The sequence below is a fragment of the Oncorhynchus mykiss genome, chromosome 15, assembly GCF_057628025.1.
Source record: "Oncorhynchus mykiss isolate SJ-2025 chromosome 15, ASM5762802v1, whole genome shotgun sequence".
NCBI lineage: Eukaryota > Metazoa > Chordata > Actinopteri > Salmoniformes > Salmonidae > Oncorhynchus > Oncorhynchus mykiss.
In genome coordinates this window covers 37,112,092-37,136,476 of record NC_143036.1, presented here as the reverse complement: position 1 = coordinate 37,136,476, position 24,385 = coordinate 37,112,092, and the positions used below count along the sequence as shown (strand labels likewise).

General features: G+C 44.9%; 1 protein-coding gene across 3 annotated transcripts in view; it reads left to right on the top strand.

Annotated features, from left to right (window-relative positions):
• LOC110490025 (uncharacterized) overlaps positions 1 to 19,794 on the top strand; it is a 74,216-nt gene extending 54,422 nt beyond the window's left edge. For all 3 annotated transcript variants that reach the window (XM_090200007.1, XM_021563112.3, XM_090200006.1), the window contains 5 exons: positions 5,024 to 5,535; positions 8,331 to 8,508; positions 8,681 to 9,564; positions 9,750 to 13,954; positions 14,730 to 19,794. In XM_090200007.1, the coding sequence (XP_090056133.1) occupies positions 5,159 to 5,535; positions 8,331 to 8,508; positions 8,681 to 9,564; positions 9,750 to 13,954; positions 14,730 to 14,764 (5,679 nt within the window). In that variant the 5' untranslated portion in view covers positions 5,024 to 5,158 and the 3' untranslated portion in view covers positions 14,765 to 19,794. The remainder of the gene's footprint in view (positions 1 to 5,023; positions 5,536 to 8,330; positions 8,509 to 8,680; positions 9,565 to 9,749; positions 13,955 to 14,729) is intronic.
• The last annotated feature ends 4,591 nt before the right edge of the window (positions 19,795 to 24,385 follow it).

Here is a 24,385-nt window from a genome sequence, read left to right as displayed (position 1 = left end):
AGTATTTTTAAACCTGCATATTTAGTTAAAAGAAATTCATGTTAGCAGGCAATATTAACTAGGGAAATTGTTTCACTTCTCTTGCATTCTGTGCAACAGAGTCAGGGTATATGCAACAGTCTGGGCCGCCTGGCTTGTTGCAAACTAATTTGCCAGAATTTTACATAATTATGACATAACATTGAAGGTTGTGCAATGTAACAGCAATATTTAGACTTATGGATGTGGTTCCGTATTTCACTGAAAGAATAAACGTTTTCTTTTCGAAATTATAGTTCCTGGATTTGACCATATTAATGACCTAAGGCTCGTATTTCTGTGTGTTATTATGTATTAACTAAGTATATGATTTGATAGAGCAGTCTGACTGAGTGGTGGTAGGCAGCAGCAGGTTCGTAAGCATTCATTCAAACAGCACTTTCATGCGTTTGCCAGCAGCTCTTCTCAATGCTTCAAGCATTGCGCTGTTTATGACTTCAAGCCTATCAACTCCCGAGTTTAGGCTGGCAATACTAAAGTACCTATTAGAACGTCCAATAGTCAAAGGTATATGAAATACAAATGGTATAGAGAGAAATAGTCCTAAAATAACTACAACCTAAAACTTCTTACCTGGCGATATTGAAGACTCATGTTAAAAACTTAAACGTCAGCTTTTTTACATGGCACATACACAATACATTCAGTATTGTTGTAATTGTCATTATTACAAATATATATATTAAAATCGTCCGATTAATCTGTATCTGCTTTTTTTGGTCCTCCAATAATCGGTATCGGTATCGGCGTTGAAAAATCATAATTGGTCGACCTCTACGAGAGACAAGGCATCCTACTCTATAATGGTCAAAATTCATACAATTTCCTACTTAAACGTTGCAAATAAAGCCTGTACTCCAGGATATAGATATTAAGGATAATTGTGAATGTAGTTTCATTCGGGAATGACTAAATTTATTTGTGGATGCTCAGGCTGACTTTCCTGTGTAATTGCCCTGGTATTTAAACTGAGCTCGACATGGGACATGAGGGGAGGAGTGTCACGAACGGAGAGGAAATCCTGATCTCGATGTTGACTTATGATGGTGAAGATAAGCCCCATTTGGAGATGCTAAGTGACTGACAGGAATTACAATTGTGGGTTTAGGACTTTAAATAGGTCTTAGATAGGGCAGCAGGCAGCATATGTTATGGATCATACTCAGTTTTGATCATATTATGACATTGCCGAATTACACAAAGTCTGTTTCTGTGTGTGTCTGAAGTAAACAGCTGATAAACCAGAGGCTGAAGGGGTTGTTAATGTGCAGGAAGGGAGTAAAGGGTGTGTAACACTGATTTGATCAAGAGGTATCTGATCGCTTTCCCAAATCGCACACCGTTTCCTACATAATGATCTCCTTGACCATAGAGATCTGGTAAAAAAGTACTGCACTATGAATAGGGTGCCGTTTAGGACAAAGTCTCTTTGCTAATGGCCAGGGTGGTTTCTCACTTCACTTGTTTCCTGCAATAAATGGAGGAAGTTACAGACAACTCTAGGGCTAGGCTGGTTGAACTATTGAACCCACTCACGTTTTAGGCCTAGCAGTTAGAATATAGTATTCGTACAGATGGAATGTGGTTTGCAATTCAAATGTGGTTTGCACATAGTGTCATATCTGGCAAGGCTTGGATACATTTGTTGTTTAGGCCTAGCTAATAGAGACTTTGCATCCTTTTGGATTTAAGATTGTGAAAACAAGTTTGCAGTTTAAGCTGAATTTGACAGTGAGTTAATTCTTCAGTAATCAAATCCAGTATTTAGTTTGTGCAATGTTGGAAAATACCATACTCACTTACAGAAATGTGCCTGTCCGTGTAAAATACTCAACATTTAAACATGAGAAAGTATCACTGAACCAGAGCCAAGAGTCAATCCGCTAATACTAACAGGTTTAAAGTTTTAAATGAGAAAGATAATCGCATTAGAGGGCTGATCATACAAAGAGAGAGAGCAGCATTTCACACACCTAGAGTAGAGAGACACGTAATAACCTAGCTAGTATCACTACAGACTCTAATGCTCAGGTGGAAGACGGGTCAACACAGCTACACAATGTTGCCAATCAGGGGCTATCAAGTGTTTCAAAGTATGAGTTCTGATTTAGGATCAGGTCCCCCATCTAGAGGTTGACCGATTAATCGGAATGGCCGATTAAGTTTTCAAACAATCGGAAATCAGTATTTTTGGACACCGATTTGGCCGATTAAAAAAATAAAATAATAATTTTACACCTTTATTTAATCTTTATTTTTACTAGGCAAGTCAATTAAGAACACATTCTTATTTTCAATGACGGCCTAGGAACGGGGGGTTAACTGCCTCGTTCAGGGGCAGAAAAACAGATTTTTACCTTGTCAGCTCGGGGGATTCAATCTTGCAACCTTACAGTTAACTAGTCCAACGCTCTAACCACCTGATTACATTGCACTCCACGAGGAGCCTGCCTGTTACGCGAATGCAGTAAGCCAAGGTAAATTGCTAGCTAGCATTAAACTTATCTTATAAAAAAACAATCAATCATAATCACTAGTTAACTACACATGGTTGATGCGTTGCGTATAATCGATGCGGTGCGTATCGTTACTCCAATGTGTACCTAACCATAAACATCAATGCCTTTCTTAAAATCAATACACAGAAGTATATATTTTTAAACCTGCATATTTGCTAAAAGAAATCCAGGTTAGGAGGCAATATTAACCAGGTGAAATTGTGTCACTTCTCTTGCGTTCATTGCATGCAGAGTCAGTGTATATGCAACAGTTTGGGCCGCCTAATTTGCCAGAATTTTACGTAATTGTGACATAACATTGAAGGTTGTGCAATGTAACAGGAATATTTAGACTAATGGATGCCACCCGTTAGATAAAATACGGAACGGTTCCGTATTTCACTGAAAGAATAAACGTCTTGTTTTCGAGATAATAGTTTCCGTGTGTGTTATTATGTTATAACTAAGTCTATGATTTGATAGAGAAGTCTGACTGAGCGGTGGTAGGCAGAAGCAGGCTTGTAAGCATTCATTCAAACAGCACTTTCGTGCGTTTTGCCAGCAGCTCTTCGTTGTGCTTCAAGCATTGCGCTGTTTATGACTTCAAGCCTATCAACTCCCGAGATTAGGCTGGTGTAACCGATGAGAAATGGCTAGCTAGTTAGCGCTAATAGTGTTTCAAACGCAATCAAACGCTATTCAAACGCTATGGCTGTTGTTGATGTGTTCTTGGTTCGAGCCCAGGCGAGGAGAGGGACGGAAGCTATACTGTTACACTGGCAATACTAAAGTGCCTATAAGAACATCCAATAGTCAAAGGTATATGAAATACAAATGGTATAGAGAGAAATAGTCCTATAACTCCTATAATAACAACAACCTAAACTTTCTTACCTGGGAATATTGAAGACTCATGTTAAAAGGAACCACCAGCTTTCATATGTTCTGAGCAAGGAACTTTTAAACGTTAGCTTTTTTACATGGCACATATTGCACTTTTAATTTCTTCTCCAACACTTTGTTTTTGCATTATTTAAACCAAATTCAACATGTTTCATTATTTATTTGAGGCTAAATTGATTTTATTAATGTATTATATTAAGTTAAAATAAGTGTTCATTCAGTATTGTTGTAATTGTCATTATTACAAATAAATGAAAAAAATCAGCCGATTAATCGGTACCGGCTTTTTTTGGTCCTCCAATAATCGGTATCGGCGTTCAAAAACCATAATCGGTCGACCTCTACCCCCGTCCTTATAATTATGATCTAAAACTAAAGGCAAAACTGATCCTTGATCAGCACACCTAGACACTTTGTGAATGCGGAGCCTGGTCTTCAAGACATTGCAAAAGCTGCATACTGTAGGCCAAGCCTACAGTATGCAGTAAGGCTAGGCTACAGTAGTATGTTGTAATGTAGGAATACTTTATAAACATGTTTTAACTTACTTTACAGTAGTACACAACTACAGGCTCTTCCTCCTATCTGTACTTATGGGGCTAATCCCAGAATGTGTTGGTATAAACTAGGCTAACTCTTGTTTGGGATAGAGTGACACAAAGACTGTCATTAATATCTGTCCAGTAGTACGCTGTTGTAAACATCACTTACAGAGATCAGTACAATACAGTCAGAGCGTAATCCACTCATATTACCCAGGCTTTCAGGCATATGCCCAGGATTTCAGGAATACCCTCAAGGCTTTCTGGAGCTGCATGACTGGCTGGGTGGGTAATTATTAAAGCTACGCCCCAGATTAGGATTTGGATGTGGATAGAGGCCGAGACACACACACAGACACACACGCAGTCCTGGTGGTGCAAGCAAGCTGAAGCACGCAAGATGAGGGGAGCTCCGCTAAGACTGTTACGTCAAGAGCCACTGCAACACTGACTACTTACCCAATCCCCACCGTTGATTTACCAAACATGGGCTAGCCAACCAACCGCTGCCTCAGGTCTAAAGGGAACACTGTCCTTATTACTTCAGTTATTATTACATAGTTAATACATTATATTTATCACTAGCAACGTTATTACTATTATCATTAGTAGTGATAATTATATTTTGGGTTGCTCTGACTAGTGTTGTCGATTTTCCTCTCCCACTGTCTGCATGTGGTGGGCTTAGTATCGGAGCTCTGTCTCGGACTGAGATGGAGAGAGTCCTGTTGTAGGGCAGAGAGGAAAGGAGAGAAGGGAAAGAGAGGAAAAGAAGGATGGGTAGAAGAGAGGACAGAAAAATAATGGGGAAAGGTGACGGGAGTCCTGTTGTCGGGCAGAGAGGAGAGGAGGGACGGGGAGAGGAGACGGAGGCAGACAGAGTGGTTGGTTCGTTCTCTCCCCTCTCTTCTCTCCTCGCCTCCGTCCAGTCAGTTCTCTGAAGAGAAGGACACGGAGACAGAGGGATAATGATTTTAATGGCACATTCCCTTTCACTCTTTCTAACTCTCCCCCCTCTCTCTTTCTCTCCTGTTTTCCCAGTGATGGCCTCATCAGCTGCGCAGCTGTGCTTGGGCTCCTGTCGCTGCCTCTAGGAACCAGGTCTGGGTGACGCCCCCCTCTACCAGTCCCCTACAACCTCATCCCAAAAACAACACCAGCAAAACAAATGTGACCATGTACAGCGTGGATGACCTGCTCATCTCGCATGGATACAAACTGCCCCAAAAAACCTCTACCTCTACTCCTGCTGCCTCCCCCACACCCCCGTCCTCTTACGATAACAAGCGTTACGGCGACCCGTCCTCCTGCCGCCAGGAGATCTTAGAGACCCGGTCCGGTGGTGGTCATGGAACAGTGAACGGGTATGAGATACAGTCTGGGCCAGGGGTCTATGTGTATAGCAACAGCACCAGCACCAGCAGGTGGCCCCAGCCACCGGCCCCAACCAAAGGTGGGAGGGACAGAAATAGCCAACCACAGAGGAGGGAAGCGGACAGCGGTAACCAAGGTGACGCGCACTCCATGGGCGATTCTCTCACGACAGATAGCGGGTGAGTCTGCTGCACAGAGCTTGTTTGGCACAAATAGATTCATGCAAAGGTGGACTCTGTCAGTCAAGAAGTTCTGCATTGGGAGGTTGCTCCCTTTCTCTCTTTACTACGCTTTCCCCACTCTCCCTCCCTCCCACTCTCCCTCTTCCTCTCCTTCTAATAGACAGGGAGTTGGGGTAATGTCCTCCCCCCCAACTCCCTACCTACCTACCTACCTACCTCCCTACCTACCTACCTACCTACCTACCTACCTACCTACCTACCTACCTACCTACCTATCTACCTCCCTTTATAAAGCCAGTAAACAGGTAGTTTGGGTAATGCTTTTCTCCTCCCCTAACTCCCTCCTCTTCTCTATAAAGCCAGTAGACAGGGAGTTGGGGTAATGCTCCTCCATCCCCCTCCTCTTCTCTATAAAGCCAGTAGACAGGGAGTTGGGGTAATGCTCCTCCCTCCTCTTCTCTATAAAGCCAGTAGACAGGGAGTTTGGGTAATGCTCCTCCCTCCCTCCCTCCTCTTCTCTATAAAGCCAGTAGACAGGGAGTTGGAGTAATGCCCCTCCCTCCCTCCCTCCCTCCCTCCCTCCCTCCCTCCCTCCCTCCCTCCCTCCTCTTCTCTATAAAGCCAGTAGACATGGAGTTGGGGTAATGCTCCTCCCTCCCTCCCTCCCTCCCTCCCTCCCTCCCTCCCTCCTCTTCTCTATAAAGCCAGTAGACAGGGAGTTGTGGTAATGCTCCTCCCTCCCTCCCTCCCTCCTCTTCTCTATAAAGCCAGTAGACAGGGAGTTGGAGTAATGCTCCTCCCTCCCCCTCCTCTTCTCTATAAAGCCAGTAGACAGGGAGTTGGGGTAATGCTCCTCCCTCCCCCTCCTCTTCTCTATAAAGCCAGTAGACAGGGAGTTTGGGTAATGCTCCTCCCTCCCCCTCCTCTTCTCTATAAAGCCAGTAGACAGGGAGTTGGGGTAATGCTCCTCCCTCCCCCTCCTCTTCTCTATAAAGCCAGTAGACAGGGAGTTGGAGTAATGCTCCTCCCTCCCTCCTCTTTTCTATAAAGCCAGTAGACAAGGAGTTGGAGTAATGCTCCTCCCTCCCCCTCCTCTTCTCTATAAAGTCAGTAGACAGGGAGTTGGAGTAATGCTCCTCCCTCCCCCTCCTCTTCTCTATAAAGCCAGTAGACAGGGAGTTGGGGTAATGCTCCTCCCTCCCTCCTCTTCTCTATAAAGCCAGTAGACAGGGAGTTGGGGTAATGCTCCTCCCTCCCTCCTCTTCTCTATAAAGCCAGTAGACAGGGAGTTGGGGTAATGCTCCTCCCTCCCTCCTCTTCTCTATAAAGCCAGTAGACAGGGAGTTGGGGTAATGTGTTCTGGAGTCTTAATCTGCCACATGGGACAGTTGTGTTGTAAACAGACTAGAGCTGCTGCTACTGCTGATAGACCCCAGCACCACCGCCTGAGCATGCCCAGTTCTACAGACAGAAACAGCATCCCAAATGGCACCTTAAATCCCTATATAGTGCATTACTTTTCACCAGGACGTAAAGGGGGTCCATAGAGCTCTGTTCAAAAGTAGTGCACTGTATAGGGAATAGGGTGCCATTTTGGACGCCTCCAGACAGATAGGGATGTCTGCCCGGCGTATCGATAGCCTCGCTCTTAGTCGCCACACATAGAACCTCCCTCATGCGCACAGCCTTTAAATATGTAGGCTATACGAAGAAGAGATGCCTCCTGCTCTATTTCATTCAGTTTCACGAGTTATGCAATGGAAACCTTTCCCGGGGAATGTCCCCGAATGTCCCCGAGTGAAATGTACGATTTTTACCGAGGCACTTTTTCTTTCGTCTCTGCCTTTTCTTCTTGTCAGCTCGAGTAGCCTAGTTTGCAGTACCAGTCCTGGAGGATTGTGTATTCTATAGCTCTGTAGATGCAAGGACGGTTAATAGCATCCACCAGTCATAGAGATCCTATAGCTTAATTCATTTTGACATGTAATTCTATGAAATCAGTGCCCGATGCCACTCAAGTATGTACTATTTGCTTATGGAACAGTCGCTTGACCCTGAATACAATCCATGGATACGTTGATGATATTAGGCAACACAACACAACCTGCATATCCCCTACCCTTGCCTCAAGTCCAAACAGTGCATTTGATTTGAAAATGCAAGATAATCAAATGTGCCACTTTTTGAAATTGTTGTTGCTGGGGTGTTTTTAGCTCAGTTTTAGAACGTACATATGGAATATTCCTAATCTTTCCACGAGGAGGTGCAGATAATATCCACTGAGGATTGGCTAACTAGGCTATACTATATTATGGGATGCAGTGGAACTTACATAATGGTCACGTCTGCCTGTACTGACATTAAATGAAAAGGGCAGATCAGATCATGGATGGAAAATCAGCCTCCCATAGGGTGCACACATGTGCATGTTTGTTAAACATGTTCAGTAGGAATATCCAGAAACAGAGATGTTGAGCTTGCAGAGAGAGATGATGATAAACACAGTGCATTGTTCTGCAAATCGGATATGCTGTTATGAAGTCTTCAGATACAGTGCACTATCAGTAGCAGACTGATAGCAGTCTGACTTTAGCCTGTCTGTGGTGGTCTAACTCCCCCTAGTGGTAGAGGGGCTCAACAACAGACACATCATCACATTCATCTACTGGAGAACTATTCCTGATGTGTCCTGTGTGTGTTCTATGGTCTATGAGCGAAACCACTGGTTCTCAGTTCTAATACTATGTCTGTTCTGTGTTCTAGGTTCTGATACTGTGTGTTCTGTGTTCTAGGTTCTATGAGGGGCCCAGAGGCGTGTATTCTCATCACAGGGGCCCCAGAGACTTGTCCTACTGGAGGAGGAGGGGCCAGGACTTCAGCATCCTCCTGGACTACGCTGACTTCAGAGAGCCCCGAGGAGGTGGTACCTGTAGGAGGACAGAGGGGGTGCAGCAGCAGAAGAGACAGGAGGTGATTTGATTCTATGATTTGTTTATTGAACAATTCAAAATGAAATAGTCCTCTATAGTACACTACCTTTAACCAGAGCCTATGGGTGCACTTAAAAGTAGTCCACTATATTGGGAATATGTTGCCATTTGGGAACGAGCCAAAGACCATTGTGGTTCTGTCCTCTGTCTAGGAGCCCCCGGAGGACTGCCAGCAGCGTGAGAAGCAGAGCTGGGCAGCCCAGTCCCAAGCTCAGGTCCAGGCCCGCTCCAGGCAGAGAGAGGCAGCACTGCAGCAGTGGAGGATGACCGCCGTGGACAGGAAGTGTCAGAGCCTGGGCACGGACGAGTGGCGGCCCGCCGTGGTGAGCTTCTCCTGCCAGCTTTCAGACAGCGAGGGCGAGAGGTGGTCTCAGGCTCAGGAGCAGTATCTGCAGCAGCGCCACCTCCGCACACCGGATGGTGCTATGGTTGTAATGGGTCCCAGGAACAAAGGGAAGTCCCAGTCTCTGCCCAGGATGCTGCAGCCGGACAGCCTGCAGTACGTGGAAATGTCTGGGTCTATTGGGTCTGTGCCTGGGCAGGACGTGCACAGGAGGGTCAACGGCCACCCAGGGTTTCATTACGACCCTTACAGCATATATAACCACAACCAGGCCGGGGTAGGGGACAGGGACAGGTGGCCTGAGAATGACAACAGACCCTCCAGTCAGACTAGTATGACTAGCCAGGTCAGCCAGGTGAGTCAGGCTTCTCAAGTACCAAAGGTCCGGCACAGCCGTCCCCTGCGACCTCCGTCCTACGAGGTGCATCAGCAGACCCGGGGGAGCTCCGAAACGCTCTCAGGAGAGCCAGAAGCAGCATCAAGCCCCCAGCCCCAGGCCAGGGACAGAACCCCCCTTCCTCATCCCAGTATAGGTGACCCCAGGCTGGACTATTATACACAGGATGGAGGGCCTGGCACGGAGCCTCCGGGGTATATCCCTCCCCCATCGTATCCCCCCAAGAGAGCTCCTCGACCTATGAGAGGAAGCCATGGAGGTCACAGGGGCTATGGAGAGGTCCCTGTCAACTACAGGTAACAAATTATGTAGCTTACCTACTCATGATTTTATATTGCTTTTTTTTATTTGCTATTGAAGCACTTTGACATTATTTTCTGTAATGAATAGCGCTATAGAGGCGAATTTGCTAAATGACCAAATTAATGTAAATGCAATGTACAATTTAGAAGTTAAATAAATGATAATGTGTTATTATCAGGTACCACCAGATGTACCAGCAGAAGCAGCAGATGCGTGGGACCCCAGACCCCTGGTTTGGTAGCAGGCACACCGGTGGAGGAGGGTCCGGGCCGGAGCCTCACAGAGAGAGGAGTGTACCCAACAGGAAGCAGCACTCCACTGGCTACAGTAAGCAGCAGCACCAGCCGGTCCTGGGTCCTGGCATCCAGTACATCCCCTTTGACGACCCACGCCTCCGACATGTGTCCCGGGGAGGAAACTCGTCTCTATGTGGCCGAGGTAACTCCATGACGGACGCCGACAAGATCCGCCACATCCGTAACTCCACATCCTCCGAGCTTCCCAGTGTCACCGTGTCAGACCACTCGTCTGATGACAGTGCCTTTTTGTCGTCCGCTTCCACGGGGGCCCCACCGCCGCTTGCCAGCGCGCCAGACCCGGCCAGTCCCATGCCGCTGAGGTCTTCTAGCGACTATGACAATAACAATAACAGGTGGCAGCAACAGCAGCAGCACTGTGATTTGCACAAAGAGACTGGCTCACTAGATAACTTCCCAGCAGCAACTTCCCAAAACTGTAACAGGTATAATCCTAAACCAAACCAAGGTGGTCCCTCTGCCTTCCAGCCACCAGCCCCTGCTCTGCCAGTGTGTCACAGCTCCAGCTCAGATCAGGGCTTCTCAGAAACAACCATCACACAGGTGAAGAAGATAGTTCCAGGAGACTCAGGAGTAGACAACCTCAACAGGAACTCAAAGAGGAAGGCTCACAGTGAGACCATATTCTGCCTGGTGTCTGTCCCCATCCACATGCAACAAACCAATAAAGACTCAGTCTCAGCAGCAGACCAGAACAATAACGAGAATATGCCTGCCAGTCTGCCAAGTATTCTGCCAATCGTGAGCGTCATCGCCACAGAAGACAACCAAAACACTGTGGTCCAATCCAAATCAGAGAACAGCCAAAGCCTCTGTAGCAAGTCGTTATCAGACATGGGTCTCAAACCCCCCTCCCACACCAGCAGCTTCACCTCAATGAGAAGCACCAGGAAGGGTCCTCTGAGGAAGGAGATAGTAGATGCCTGGTCACTCCAGGCCAGTGCTGACAAGGAGCTGTGCTACGCCGGCTCCTGGCCCGGTGACCAGTACAGGAACCAAGAGACCCAGACCAGCTCACCCGTGGCAGTGAAGGGTCCTGGGGGTACTGGGGGGACAGGTCAGCCTCAGAGTCCCCCTGGAGGACAGGGACAGGGGGGGCAGGAGACAGGCCACCCAGCCTCCGATACCACCATGGACAGTGGTGCAGGCACCGACTGCAGCTCCGGCTCGTATGGTGTGGACTATCCCATGAAGGGCCAGAAGAACCTCCACCTGTCCAGCAACAGCGCCTTCTCCTGTCTCAGTATCAGCCCGGCCCAACCCCTGTCACTCCCACCCCAGCCTCCACCCCCTGTCCCTTGGGAGGGGAGAAACCAACAGACCTCCACATCCAGGAAGACTGGTACTACCACCTCCAACACCACCAAACCCCCAGTCAGTGCCAATGCTAACATCCAGGGCCAGGTGGCATTCGGCCAGTTCCTGCTGAAGCCGGTGAGCCGGCGGCCGTGGGACGCCATTGAGGAACTGGAGAGTTTCAACAATGCTGCAGGCGTAGATGTAGACCAGGTCCAGAAGAAAATGAAGGTCCAGCCCAGGAGACCCAGTGTCGACCAGTGTATAGACGACCTGGACGAGGTCTACAGGACCATCATGGAGCTGAGCGGAGAAGACACACAACAACAACAACAACATCAGCACATAGCCCCTCCACATCTGGACCCTGAGAGGGAGACGGTTCGCCTTCCAGACCAGCACCTGAATAACAAACCCAACAACAACATCCCTACCATCATGCCAAGGCTAGACAGCTGGGGCCCTGGCTCTACCATTGACCCAGACTACAGGGAGGTGAGGAGTGCTTTCTCCAGGCCTCAGCCCCAGAGCAGAACTAGCATCCTCAGGCTGAAGAGAGAGGACATGGCTCCCACTGCCACCCTAACAGAGTCCACTGGCTTCCGAGACTACAACTCCCACAATGCTAAGGGTGACCCCAGGGTAACCTATGACTCCAGAATGACCTACAGGCAGGAGCTGGACATCCCCGTCGCCAAGGAGTCTCTATTGAGGGATGTGGGGCTCACCGTCTACACTGTCCCTGGAGGCACCATAGAGCAGGGCCAGGATTGTGGCCGCCCATTCACACTGATCACACCATTAGACCACAATGAACTATACCAGAATGTACAGCTATCAAGGGAGAACAGAGACAGAGACTTTTTTGCCAAGAACAACCAGGTTGAGGTTGTGCACATCAGTGATGGCACTAATAAGGAAGAGCTTGGCTCCGCCAAAGTAGTGGAGGGAGGGAGGAAGGTAAAGAAGGATAACGTGCCCATCGTGCCACCCAGATTTAGGGGGCATGAGCCCAATCTGAACATCCGCAGGGCCCGGAGTGAGAACAGCAGGTCGCCCAGAGGTGAAGGGTCTCAGGGGACACCACACACCGGCAGATTGACTAGGGAGGCAGCGTTTGCATTTGAGGATGACGTCTACAGATACAGCGTCAGCTCCGATCCTCTGAGTTGGCGTAACGAGGCTACGTTGGCAGATATACACCTGGAGACCCTGCTGATCAAGGAGAAAGCAAACACCATGCCCACAGAGGACCTGAGTAATCTATATGAGGTGAAGTGTGCCAAGGGGATCCCTGAGAATGAGACAATGGAGCAGAGAGCAGCCAGGATATTGGGGATAGACGTAGCCCTGGATTCACTGCGGGGGATGGTCCAGGAGAGAGAGGAGGAGCAGAGAGAGGAGGAGGAGTCACTGCAGGGGGTTGTAGAGGAGAGAGAGGATGAGGTGTCACCACAGGGGGCTGTCAAGGTGAGAGAGGAGGACAGGCAGTACAGAGAGAATGAGGGAGAAACTGTCATAAGTGAAACACAGGAGCACAGAGACAACACAGAGACTGAGAGAGAGGCCCAGGAACTCAGTCCAGAAGGAGCACATGCTGTGGAATCACTAGGCGGGGTCGAACAGAAAGTGGAGGAGCACAGAGACAACCCAGAGAATGAGGACGAAACTCTAATAGGAGAAACACTGAAGCAAAGTCCAGATGAAGACAGAGATAAAAAGCATGTGAGAAGAGAGTACGAGCAAGTGATGAAGGTACAGGTATCCGTGGTTACCTTGGAAGAGGAGACGATAGAAGAAGAGGAGGAGACGAGAGGAGGACCCAGTAAGGATGACAGCTTATCAGTATGTGAGGACAAACATTATGGAGGAGACAGAGAGAGATTAAGCCACCCCTCCATGGTGCTGGACCTGCCAGAGTTCCCCCCTAGCAGCCTCCCCTTGTCTCTGCCTGTGACCCCAGACGAGGAGCTGGCCCTTAGCTTGCTGAGTGTGGGTGGAGGAGGGGAGAGGAAGGGGCACACTGGTCGGGCCTCCCCCAGGCTCTCATCCTCGAAGTCACAAGGCTGCACAGAGAGTATGGTCCACTTGGATGAGGTGTTCTCAGTCTCCTGCGTACTTATCAGCAGTTTAGACTCAGGAGAGCCAGAGCAGGAGACAGAGACAGAGGTAGTGGTAGTAGTACAGGTAGAGGCTGAGCAGGAGAAAGATAAGGGGATGAGCCAGGGAGAGAGAGAAGAGATGGAAGAGGAAAAGTTGAGGATAGAGTCAGAGCCGGAGGGGAACGAGATAGACAGGGCAGACAAGAGAGAAGATGAGAGGATAGTGTCGGGAGAGGAGAAAGAACTGGAGGAGGAGGAGTTGAAAATAGAGGAGAAAGAGCGAGAGTTGACAATCAAGGTGGAGAGAGAGCTAAAGGTGAGAATGGAGGAGGAGAAAAGTGGGAGTCAGGAGGAAGAGGAAAGAGAAGTGCAGGAGGGGGAGAAAGAACCAGAGGGGGAGGATAATACAGAGAGGCAAGTGGAGGAGGAAGAGAAAGAGCCAGAGGTGAAAAGAGAGGAGGAGAGGAGTGAAGAGTCAGATGACGAACAGCAACAGGAGGTTCGGCCAGAGCCGGTGTCCAGGCCAGTGAAACGTCCTCTCCTCCCCAAGCCTGTCCCCATGCCTCGCAGCGGCACAGTGGCCAAAAGAGAGATCACCCTTCCCCTGAGCTTCAGTGTCTCTTCCTGTGGCTCCTCTACAACCCTAGAGGAGGACGAGCTGCTCCCAGGTAGGAACATGGACACACACACACACACACACACGCCTTTAACAATAATACATGTAACTGTTACATATTTAAATAGGACTTTTCATACACTGGGGGAAAATAATCACAAAATCTACAATATACACATGTATGTTAAGTTCTTTACCTCATCTTTGTGTAAAACTCTTTGTCTCCTGTTTTATTTAAAGCTTCATTTTATCATGTTTATCACAAGAGGGAGCCATCATCCTACCGTAACATGAAGGATCAGGATGGAATTTAGAAAATATTTTACATACATACTGCTGGAAAACGCACCAAGAACATTGTCAGATTAACAAGGAGGGATGCAAACTCTGATTTTGTTGGTTTTGTGACATTTTGACCCAAATGGACAATTTAGGTGTTTTTATAGCAAAACTGTGAGAGAACCCGGCCAATAAACCACTCCAGAACCTAGCAGTTATCCCAGCTGTACGATAGAGCTTTTTATGGGGTTGGTTTAGCGGGTGTGGATGGAAGAAGGGAGGGAAGGCCAAGCCAAGCCATTGTGTGAGCTGGGAATCCACAGAGACACGGGGACTTACTGAAACACATTGTTTTAGAGATAAGATGGATTTCCCTAGCCTGGTCCCAGATCTGTTTGTGCTCTGCCAGTGTGGCATGATAATGAGTGACCAAGCATTGGCTTGATAGCACAAACAGACTGGCAGTAAGGATTTCCCTCGTTACTGTATATGGAATATCATCATGAATGTCTGACTGGATTGTGATTGATGCCATTTTTTCTCCTCAGACTCCTATGATCCTAGTCGAGTGGAGAGAGTGTAGCCTCTGACCTCTATGAATACCTTCGACATCTGGGGGGGATCGGCTTTGATCACCGCTCCGTCCGTCCTCCCATCCGTCCGTCAACTTTCCAGTCAATGCCTTGGTTAATGCCTATATAGTTCGTTTGAGCTCTATGGGGACTGGTTAAAAGTACTGCACTATATAGGGAATAAGGACAAAACTTAATCTCACTCAATGACCCCCCCAACCACTGTGCCCCCTTTTCACCAATACAAGCATTGTTTAAGCAACAGCAACAGTCCTGACTCTAACCTGGTGCTCCAATGGACCTTCCGACTGCCAAACAAGACAATTACTGGGACCCATCTGTCCTTCATCCTTCTACTCACACTCCTCATCCTCCTCTTCACCATCTTCCTCTCCTTCCAGACGCTTCCAGTCATGGGCCAACCACTGTTGCTTAACGGGGTTGATTTTCCTACCCTGTCCTGTCTGGTATTTTTTTGTGTTGTTTGTGCATCCCAAATGGCACCTTTATAGTGTACTACTTTTGACTAGGGCCCCGGTCAAATGTAGTACACTGTATAGGGAATAGGGTGCCCTTTGGAATGCGGGTTTGGTTTTCTTGGAATTGCATGTCTGCCATCGACTGTCTCCCAATACAACAGCACTGTGGTTCCTATGAATGTAAAGAAGTGCTTATGCTTCTCAAACACAAACAAAGGCTTTAAGACCAAACCACAATAAGACAAATGCCTCGCGTTACAATCAGTGTTACCTATGTACACCAAATGTAAATAAGAATTACGGAGGTTTAAGGTTTTGTTCCAACAGACTTTTGTGATGTTTGTTGCTGAAAAACGGTATATTTTCTTACCTGTGTTAAAACTTACACTGAGTATACAAAACATTAAGAACAACTGCACTTTCCATGACAGACTGACCAGGTGAATCCAGGTGAAAGTTATGATCCCTTATTGATGGCACTTGTTAAGTCCACTTCAATTAGAGGAGATGATGGGGAGGAGAATGGTTAAAGAAGCATGTTTCAGCCTTGAGACAATTGAGACATGGAATGTACACCATTCCGAAGGTGAATGGGCGAGACAAAACATTTAAGTGCCTTTGAACGGGGTATGGCAGTACATGCCAGGCGCACCAGTTTGTGTCAAGAACTGCAACGCTGCTGGGTTTTTCACACGCAACAGAACGATCCACCACCCAAAGGAGATCCAGCCAACTTGACACAACTGTGGGAAGCATTGGAGTCAACATGGGCCAGCATCCCTTTGGAACACTTTCATGCCCTGACAAATTGAGGCTGTTCTGAGGGCAAAACGTGGGGCAACTCAATATTAGGAAGGTGTTCCTAATGTTTGGTATACTCTGTGTATATGTTGAAGAAGAATCTGATTTTGAAGCTTTACTCTTGAGATGTTATTGCCAATTGATACTTCTCTCCTGTTCTCTACACTTGTGTGTTTGTGGCTTGGTCGTGAGGCCTGAGAATGTACTTATATGTCAGGCTGGATCAGATTGATTGTTTTTGCTGTTTTGTCAACTCCTATATGGAAATTGCCGTGACAGTTGGTGTGACAGCAAAACAGATCTGGGGCCAGAAGTTTACATACACCTTAGCCAAATACATTTAAACTCAGTTTTTCACAATTCCTGACATTCAATCCTAGTAAAAATTCCATGTCTTAAGTCAGTTAGGATCACCACTTTATTTTAAGAATGTGAAATGTCAGAATAATAGTAGAGAGAGTGATTTATTTCAGCTTTTATTTCTTTCATCACATTCCCAGTGGGTCAGAAGTTTACATACACTCAATTAGTATTTGGTAGCATTGCCTTTAAATTGTTTAACTTGGGTCAAATGTTTCTGGTAGCCTTCCATAAGCTTCCCACAATAATATGTGGGAATTTTGTCACATTCCTCCTGACAGAGCTGGTGTAACTGACATGTTTGTAGGCCTCCTTGCTCGCACACGCTTTTTCAGTTCTGCCCACAAATATTCTATGGGATTGAGGTCAGGGTTTGTGATGGCCACTCCAATACCTTGACTTTGTCCTTAAGCCATTTTGCCACAACTTTGGAAGTATGCTTGCGGTCATTGTCCATTTGGAAGACCCATTTGCTACCAAGCTTTAACTTCCTGACTGATGTCTTGAGATGTTGCTTCAATATATCCACATAATTTTCCTCACTCATGAAGCCATCTATTTTGTGAAGTGCACCAGTCCCTCCTGCAGCAAAGCACCCCCACAACATGATGCTGCCACCCCCTTGCTTTGCGGTTGGGATGGTGTTCTTTGGCTTACAAGCGTCCCCCTTTTTCCTCCAAACATAACGATGGTCATTATGGCCAATCAGTTCTATTGTTGTTTCATCAGACCAGAGGACATTTCTCCAAAAGTATGATCTTTGTCCCCATTTGCAGTTGAAAACCGTTTTTATGGTGTTTTTTATGGTGGTTTTGGAGCAGTGGCTTCTTCCTTGCTGAGCAGCCATTCAGGTTATGTCGATATAGGACTTCTTTTACTGTGGATATAGATACTTTTGTACCTGTTTCCTCCAGAATCTTCACAAGGTCATTTGCTGTTGTTCTGGTATTGATTTGCACTTTTTGTACCTAAGTACGTTCATCTCTAGGAGTCTGAACGCGTCTCCTTCCTGAACGGTATGATGGCTGCGTGGTCCCATTGTGTTTATACTTGCGTACCATTGTTTGTATAGATGAATGTGGTACCTTCATGTGTTTGTAAATTGCTCCCAAGGATGATCCAGACTTGTGGAGGTATACAATATTTTTTCTGAGGTCATGGCTTATTTCTTTTGATTTTCCCATGATGTCAATACAAAGAGGCACTGAGTTTGAAGGTAGGTCTTGAAATACATCCACAAGTACACCTCCAATTGTCTCAAATGATGTCAATTAGCCTATCAGAAGCTTCTAAAGCCATGACATCATTTTCTGGAATTTTCCAAGCTGTTTAAAGGCACAGTCAACTTCGTGTATGTAAACTTATGACCCACTGGAAATATGATACAGTGAATTCTAAGTGAAATAATCTGTAAACAATTGTTGGGAAAATGACTTGTGTCATGCACAAAGTAGATGTCCTAACCAACTTGCCAAAACTTTAGTTTGTTAACAAGAAATTTGTGGAATGGTTGAAAAACGAGTTTTAATGACTCCAACCTAAGTGTATGTAAACTTCTGACTTCAACTGTATATAACACTGTGGTGTTTGTCACTCAGAGCTATACTGTTGTTGCACAGGACTTCTCTTGGGGCTGCTTTGAGTGAGCAGCTGAGAGCCTGTGTATTAAAGGCCCAATCCCAGAACGACCCTTAGATGCACTACGGTCTAGGGGTCCATTTGGGATGGGGCCTAAGAAATTGATCTCATTACACATCCATTCTGTTACATCTGTACAATTTGCTACTAAGAGTACCAGGGGTTGCACTGCTTAGTAATGTTATTGGTCCCGTGTCACCTGTCTGTGAGTTGCTGGTGGTTTTGCATTGGTGGTATCCCTCAGGGGTGAATGTGAGGACCGTTACATTTTATTTACAGTGCCACCCCCCAAACATGACTCTGCCAATAGTGTGTCAAGACTGTGTCAGGGTGGTGTGACAGGTTAGAGTTTGTTACTGTACAAAATAAAAAAGTGTATTTTCAAATATTTTCAAATGTTAAAAAGGTTTATAATTAATTGTGCAATTTCATTTGCTCACATACGTCCATGTGAATATGTATTTTTTTGTAATTAATGAATTTGGTGTTGCAATGAATGATAGACATAACATCTCAGTGTGCCTTGTACACATTTCTGTTTCTATGGAAAAAGTCAATATTAGTGCACTATTTAGGATATAGGGTACCATTTGGGATGTACCCTATGTTTATTTGTGTTCAACACGTACAATTGATGTACTGTAACTTAGCTAATTTCTTCATTTCAACTGGACATGTTGTAATTCATTGTTAATTGTATATGGATAAGACCATGTTTAGTTATTTTGGAAATCAAAAATATATATTTTTGAATTAACTTTTTGGATATATACTGTAAAACATACATTTATGAATCTGATAAATGTAAGCGTTGAACATATCAAACGCCTTGTAAGCTGGCAAAGAATTCTTCACTTTCGAATTGACTTCTAATTGTTATACACCTTGATGTTTTTGTTAAAATCACTGATTTGCTTATTACATTAGCCTAAATGCAAGTCATTGTGCATTATCAACCAGTACTGGTTGAAAGATCTAGTTCTGAACCAAAACAGTTTTCTGTGTATAAAGACTTAACATAAACAAACCATTTCTGTCTGCTTGTTACAAACATAATGCTATTTTCTTTACCCCTTGTTTGAAGTTACATGGTATGGATGAATGTTACTTGATCTGGTTCAAGACATGCATAAGCAGGAAGTCAGTTTGAGCTTTAGTTTGTGATACTGTATTCTTGATATCAAGCACAGGATAATGTTGATACCCTAGAATGATTCTGATTCTAATTCTAAGAATAATTTTACTTCAAAATGATTCTAATTCTATGGTTTACGCTACCAACACTCTGTCCTTCCCTGTAACTCTAGGCGAGGTTCCAGGTGGACTATAGTTATGTGCACATTGTAATAGACCTTTTGTACTGCAAGGTATTTGTAACATAGACTATTGTTGCATATCTTGCTGTGATATTTTCTATTTTCATACAGTCTTTACATCTTTTTTTGTTTGTTCTTGCTTGTAAATGCGTTAGATGTTATGGAGAGAAAGTTATTTGCATATAATTGCATTTGGTACTATAGTATACCTGATAAGCAGCCGTTATATATTTCATATAATGCATATTTTATTTTCTCATTTTTTTCGGCAAGTATTTAAAATGAAAGCAAGGTATTTTTTTGAGTATTCTAAAAAAGGGAACTCTGTGTTTAAAGGCACATGTTTGTCTGTATTCATGGTATGATCATTAGAAATGAGCATACGTACAGTCATAGTGTGCTTCTTTTGTATAACATTGCCGATTATTAAATCAACTTTGCATGTAAGCTATGCCTCTGTTTCGTATGAACACTTCTGGGCCTCGCTACCCCCTTACTACGCCAATGAGCAGCCATTTTGACTGTAACATTCTAACAGTATGATAAATAGATTGAATATATGCTATCGGGGAAATTATCTTTTGGTTGTGTTAATGACGGTCTTGGGTAACATTCGAATACGAAAAAAAATATGTATTTCAAAGAACACAATAGCATTTTCATTAGTTTATATTACTGTAGGTGATCTGCTGCAAGGTTATTCTTGGAAAATGTGATATTTTGAAATAGAGCTCATATCTTACAAAGGTACGGTAAGTGTTTTGAAAACCTCAGAATCTGCTCTTTCTGGTACTATAGAACTCAAAATATCTTACCTGCAAGTGACTCTGCAGGCGGATTTGAAAAAGTAACATTTTGGCATTTAGGATAAGTCTAGAACGGAAGGCAGTCAAAATGAAGGGCTTGGCACTTCTAGTGCTAATATCCCTGGAGAAATATGTACAGTGCCATGCGAAAGTATTCGGCCCCCTTGAACTTTGCGACCTTTTGCCACATTTCAGGCTTCAAACATAAAGATATAAAACTGTATTTTTTGTGAAGAATCAACAACAAGTGGGACACAATCATGAAGTGGAACGACATTTATTGGATATTTCAAACTTTTTTAACAAATCAAAAACTGAAAAATTGGGCGTGCAAAATTATTATTATTATAGTGACAGCAATAGTGACATGTCAATCATGTCAACGTTTAACCAACATATAGTGATGAAATTACTTGGACAGTATAATAAAAGTACAGCAGATGGAAAACAAACATTTGCAAATAGTGAGATATTTGGCTGACACATGTCAAGCAAGGACAGAACTTAAAGAACCTACCCTACATCGCACATGGTTCCTTGATGGTAGGGCGTGATTGAATCTGTCCATGGTGCTGAACAAGATATACAGTGCCTTGCGAAAGTATTCGGCCACCTTGAACTTTGCGACCTTTTGCCACATTTCAGGCTTCAAACATAAAGATATAAAACTGTATTTTTTTGTGAAGAATCAACAACAAGTGGGACACAATCATGAAGTGGAACGACATTTATTGGATATTTCAAACTTTTTTAACAAATCAAAAACTGAAAAATTGGGCGTGCAAAATGATTCAGCCCCCTTAAGTTAATACTTTGTAGCGCCACCTTTTGCTGCGATTACAGCTGTAAGTCGCTTGGGGTATGTCTCTATCAGTTTTGCACATCGAGAGACTGACATTTTTTCCCATTCCTCCTTGCAAAACAGCTCGAGCTCAGCGAGGTTGGAGCATTGGAGCATTTGTGAACAGCAGTTTTCAGTTCTTTCCACAGATTCTTGATTGGATTCAGGTCTGGACTTTGACTTGGCCATTCTAACACCTGGATATGTTTATTTTTGAACCATTCCATTGTAGATTTTGCTTTATGTTTTGGATCATTGTCTTGTTGGAAGACAAATCTCCGTCCCAGTCTCAGGTCTTTTGCAGACTCCATCAGGTTTTCTTCCAGAATGGTCCTGTATTTGGCTACATCCATCTTCCCATCAATTTTAACCATCTTCCCTGTCCCTGCTGAAGAAAAGCAGGCCCAAACCATGATGCTGCCACCACCATGTTTGACAGTGGGGATGGTGTGTTCAGCTGTGTTGCTTTTACGCCAAACATAACGTTTTGCATTGTTGCCAAAAAGTTCAATTTTGGTTTCAACTGACCAGAGCATCTTCTTCCACATGTTTGGTGTGTCTCCCAGGTGGCTTGTGGCAAACTTTAAACAACACTTTTTATGGATTTCTTTAAGAAATGGCTTTCTTCTTGCCACTCTTCCATAAAGGCCAGATTTGTGCAATATACGACTGATTGTTGTCCTATGGACAGAGTCTCCCACCTCAGCTGTAGATCTCTGCAGTTCATTCAGAGTGATCATGGGCCTCTTGGCTGCATCTCTGATCAGTCTTCTCCTTGTATGAGCTGAAAGTTTAGAGGGACGGCCAGGTCTTGGTAGATTTGCAGTGGTCTGATACTCCTTCCATTTCAATATTATCGCTTGCACAGTGCTCCTTGGGATGTTTAAAGCTTGGGAAATCTTTTTGTATCCAAATCCGGCTTTAAACTTCTTCACAACAGTATCTCGGACCTGCCTGGTGTGTTCCTTGTTCTTCATGATGCTCTCTGCGCTTTTGACGGACCTCTGAGACTATCACAGTGCAGGTGCATTTATACGGAGACTTGATTACACACAGGTGGATTGTATTTATCATCATTAGTCATTTAGGTCAACATTGGATCATTCAGAGATCCTCACTGAACTTCTGGAGAGAGTTTGCTGCACTGAAAGTAAAGGGGCTGAATAATTTTGCACGCCCAATTTTTCAGTTTTTGATTTGTTAAAAAAGTTTGAAATATCCAATAAATGTTGTTCCACTTCATGATTGTGTCCCACTTGTTGTTGATTCTTCACAAAAAAATACAGTTTTATATCTTTATGTTTGAAGCCTGAAATGTGGCAAGCGGTCGCAAAGTTCAAGGGGGCCGAATACTTTCGCAAGGCACTGTATAACTGATCTAGTAGCTCTGCATGGTACTGTTTTTCAGCTATAGAAGAACAACAGGGTCAGTGACGTAGGCCTGCCTGTACTGTACCATTTTAGAACCCATAAGTACTTTCTGACAAGGGCCCAAAGTAGTAGTGCACATTAGGTAATAGGGTGCCATTTGGGATGCACACATGATCAAAGCTAGCCTCCTTGGCATGTGAACAGCATTTGAACGTCCAAATATAACAATGATGTTGGTTATTTCCTCTTGTTCAGGCATTCTCATGTCGTGTCCTTCCCTCCCTGTGATTGACTCATTTTACCACGAGCGGATTGTCCTGTCTTCAAAAGGTGAACAAATAATGAACTGTTGTGTATCTTCCATTCATATTGACATACCAAATTCTTACCATATTCTATCTATAGTGTCAGTTATAGTTTACAGTGTGACTTCATAAAAACCAAGCTAGTTACAGGATAGTAAAGTTGTAATGTTATGGGGCAATAGGATGAGTAAACTGAGTGCAGTGTGCGTTCACACAGACAAATGGAAATCAATAGAGGCTTAATGGAAAACCAGTAGTACTTCTATATGTTTCTACAACTTGTTTGGAGTCCACCTGTGGTAAATTCAATTGATTGGACAGGATTTGGAAAGGCACACACCTGTCTATATCAAGTCGCACAGTTGACAGTGCATGTCAGAGCAAAGAACAAGCCATGAGGTCAAAGGAATTGTCCGTAGCGCTCCGACACAGGATTGTGTCGAGGCACAGATCTGGGGAAGGGTACCAAAACATGTCTGCAGCATTGAAGGTCCCCAAGAACACAGTGGCCTCCATCATTCTTAAATGGAAGAAGTTTAGAACCACCAAGACTCTTCCTAGAACAAACTGAGGAATCGGGGGAGAAGGGCATTGGTCAGGGAGGTATCCAAGAACCCGATGGGCACTCTGATAAAGCTCCAAAGTTCCTCTGTGGAGATGGGAGAACCTTCCAGAAGGACAACCATCTCTGCAGCACTCCACTAATCAGGCCTTTGTGGTAGAACGGCCAGACGGAGCCCCTCCTCAGGAAAAAGGCACATGACTTGGAGTTTTCCAAAAGGCACCTAAAGGACTCTCAGAGCATGAGAAACAAGACTATCTGGTCTGATGAAACCAAAATTGAACCCTTTGGCCTGAATAACAAGCGCCACGTCTAGAGGAAACCTTGCACCATTCCTACGGTGAAGCATGGTGGTTGCAGCATCATGCCGTGGAAATGTTTTCAGCGGCAGGGACTGGGAGACTAGTCAGGATCGAGGAAAATATCCTTGATGGGATCTGCTCCAAGCGCTCAGGATCTCAGACTGGGGCAAATGTTCATCTTCCAACAGGACAATGACCCGAAGCACACAGCCAAGACAACACAGGAGTGGCTTCGGGACAAGTTTCTGAATGTCCTTGAGTGGCCCAGCCAGAGCCCGGACTTGAACCTGACCGAACATCTCTGGAGACACGTGAAAATAGCTGTTAAGTGACGCTCCCATCCAACCTGACAGAGCTTTAGAGGATCTGCAGAGAAGAATGGGAGAAACTCCGCAAATACAGGTGTGCCAAGCTTGTAGCATCATACCCAAGAAGACTCAAAGCTGTAAATGCTCCCAATGGTGCTTCAACAAAATACTGAGTAAAGGGTCTGAATACTTATGTAAATGTAATATTTCAGTTTTACATTTTTTTTTAAATAAATTAGCAAACATTTCTAAAAACCTGTTTTTGCTTTGTCATTATGGACGTGTAGATTAATGAGGGGGAAAAGCAATGTAATCCATTTTTGTTACGGTGAGTGAATGAGGACCCAAAAGCGAACTAACTTAAACAGAGCTTCTTTAATAACCAAACATAGGTAGGCTCAGATAGACCGGCAGATTCCGACAGGACAGGACAAGGTTACAGCAAACATGACGATAGTCTGGCTCAGGCATGAAACACAACAAACAAGAATCCGACAAGGACAGGAACAAAAACAGAGAGAGATATAGGGGACTAATCAGAGG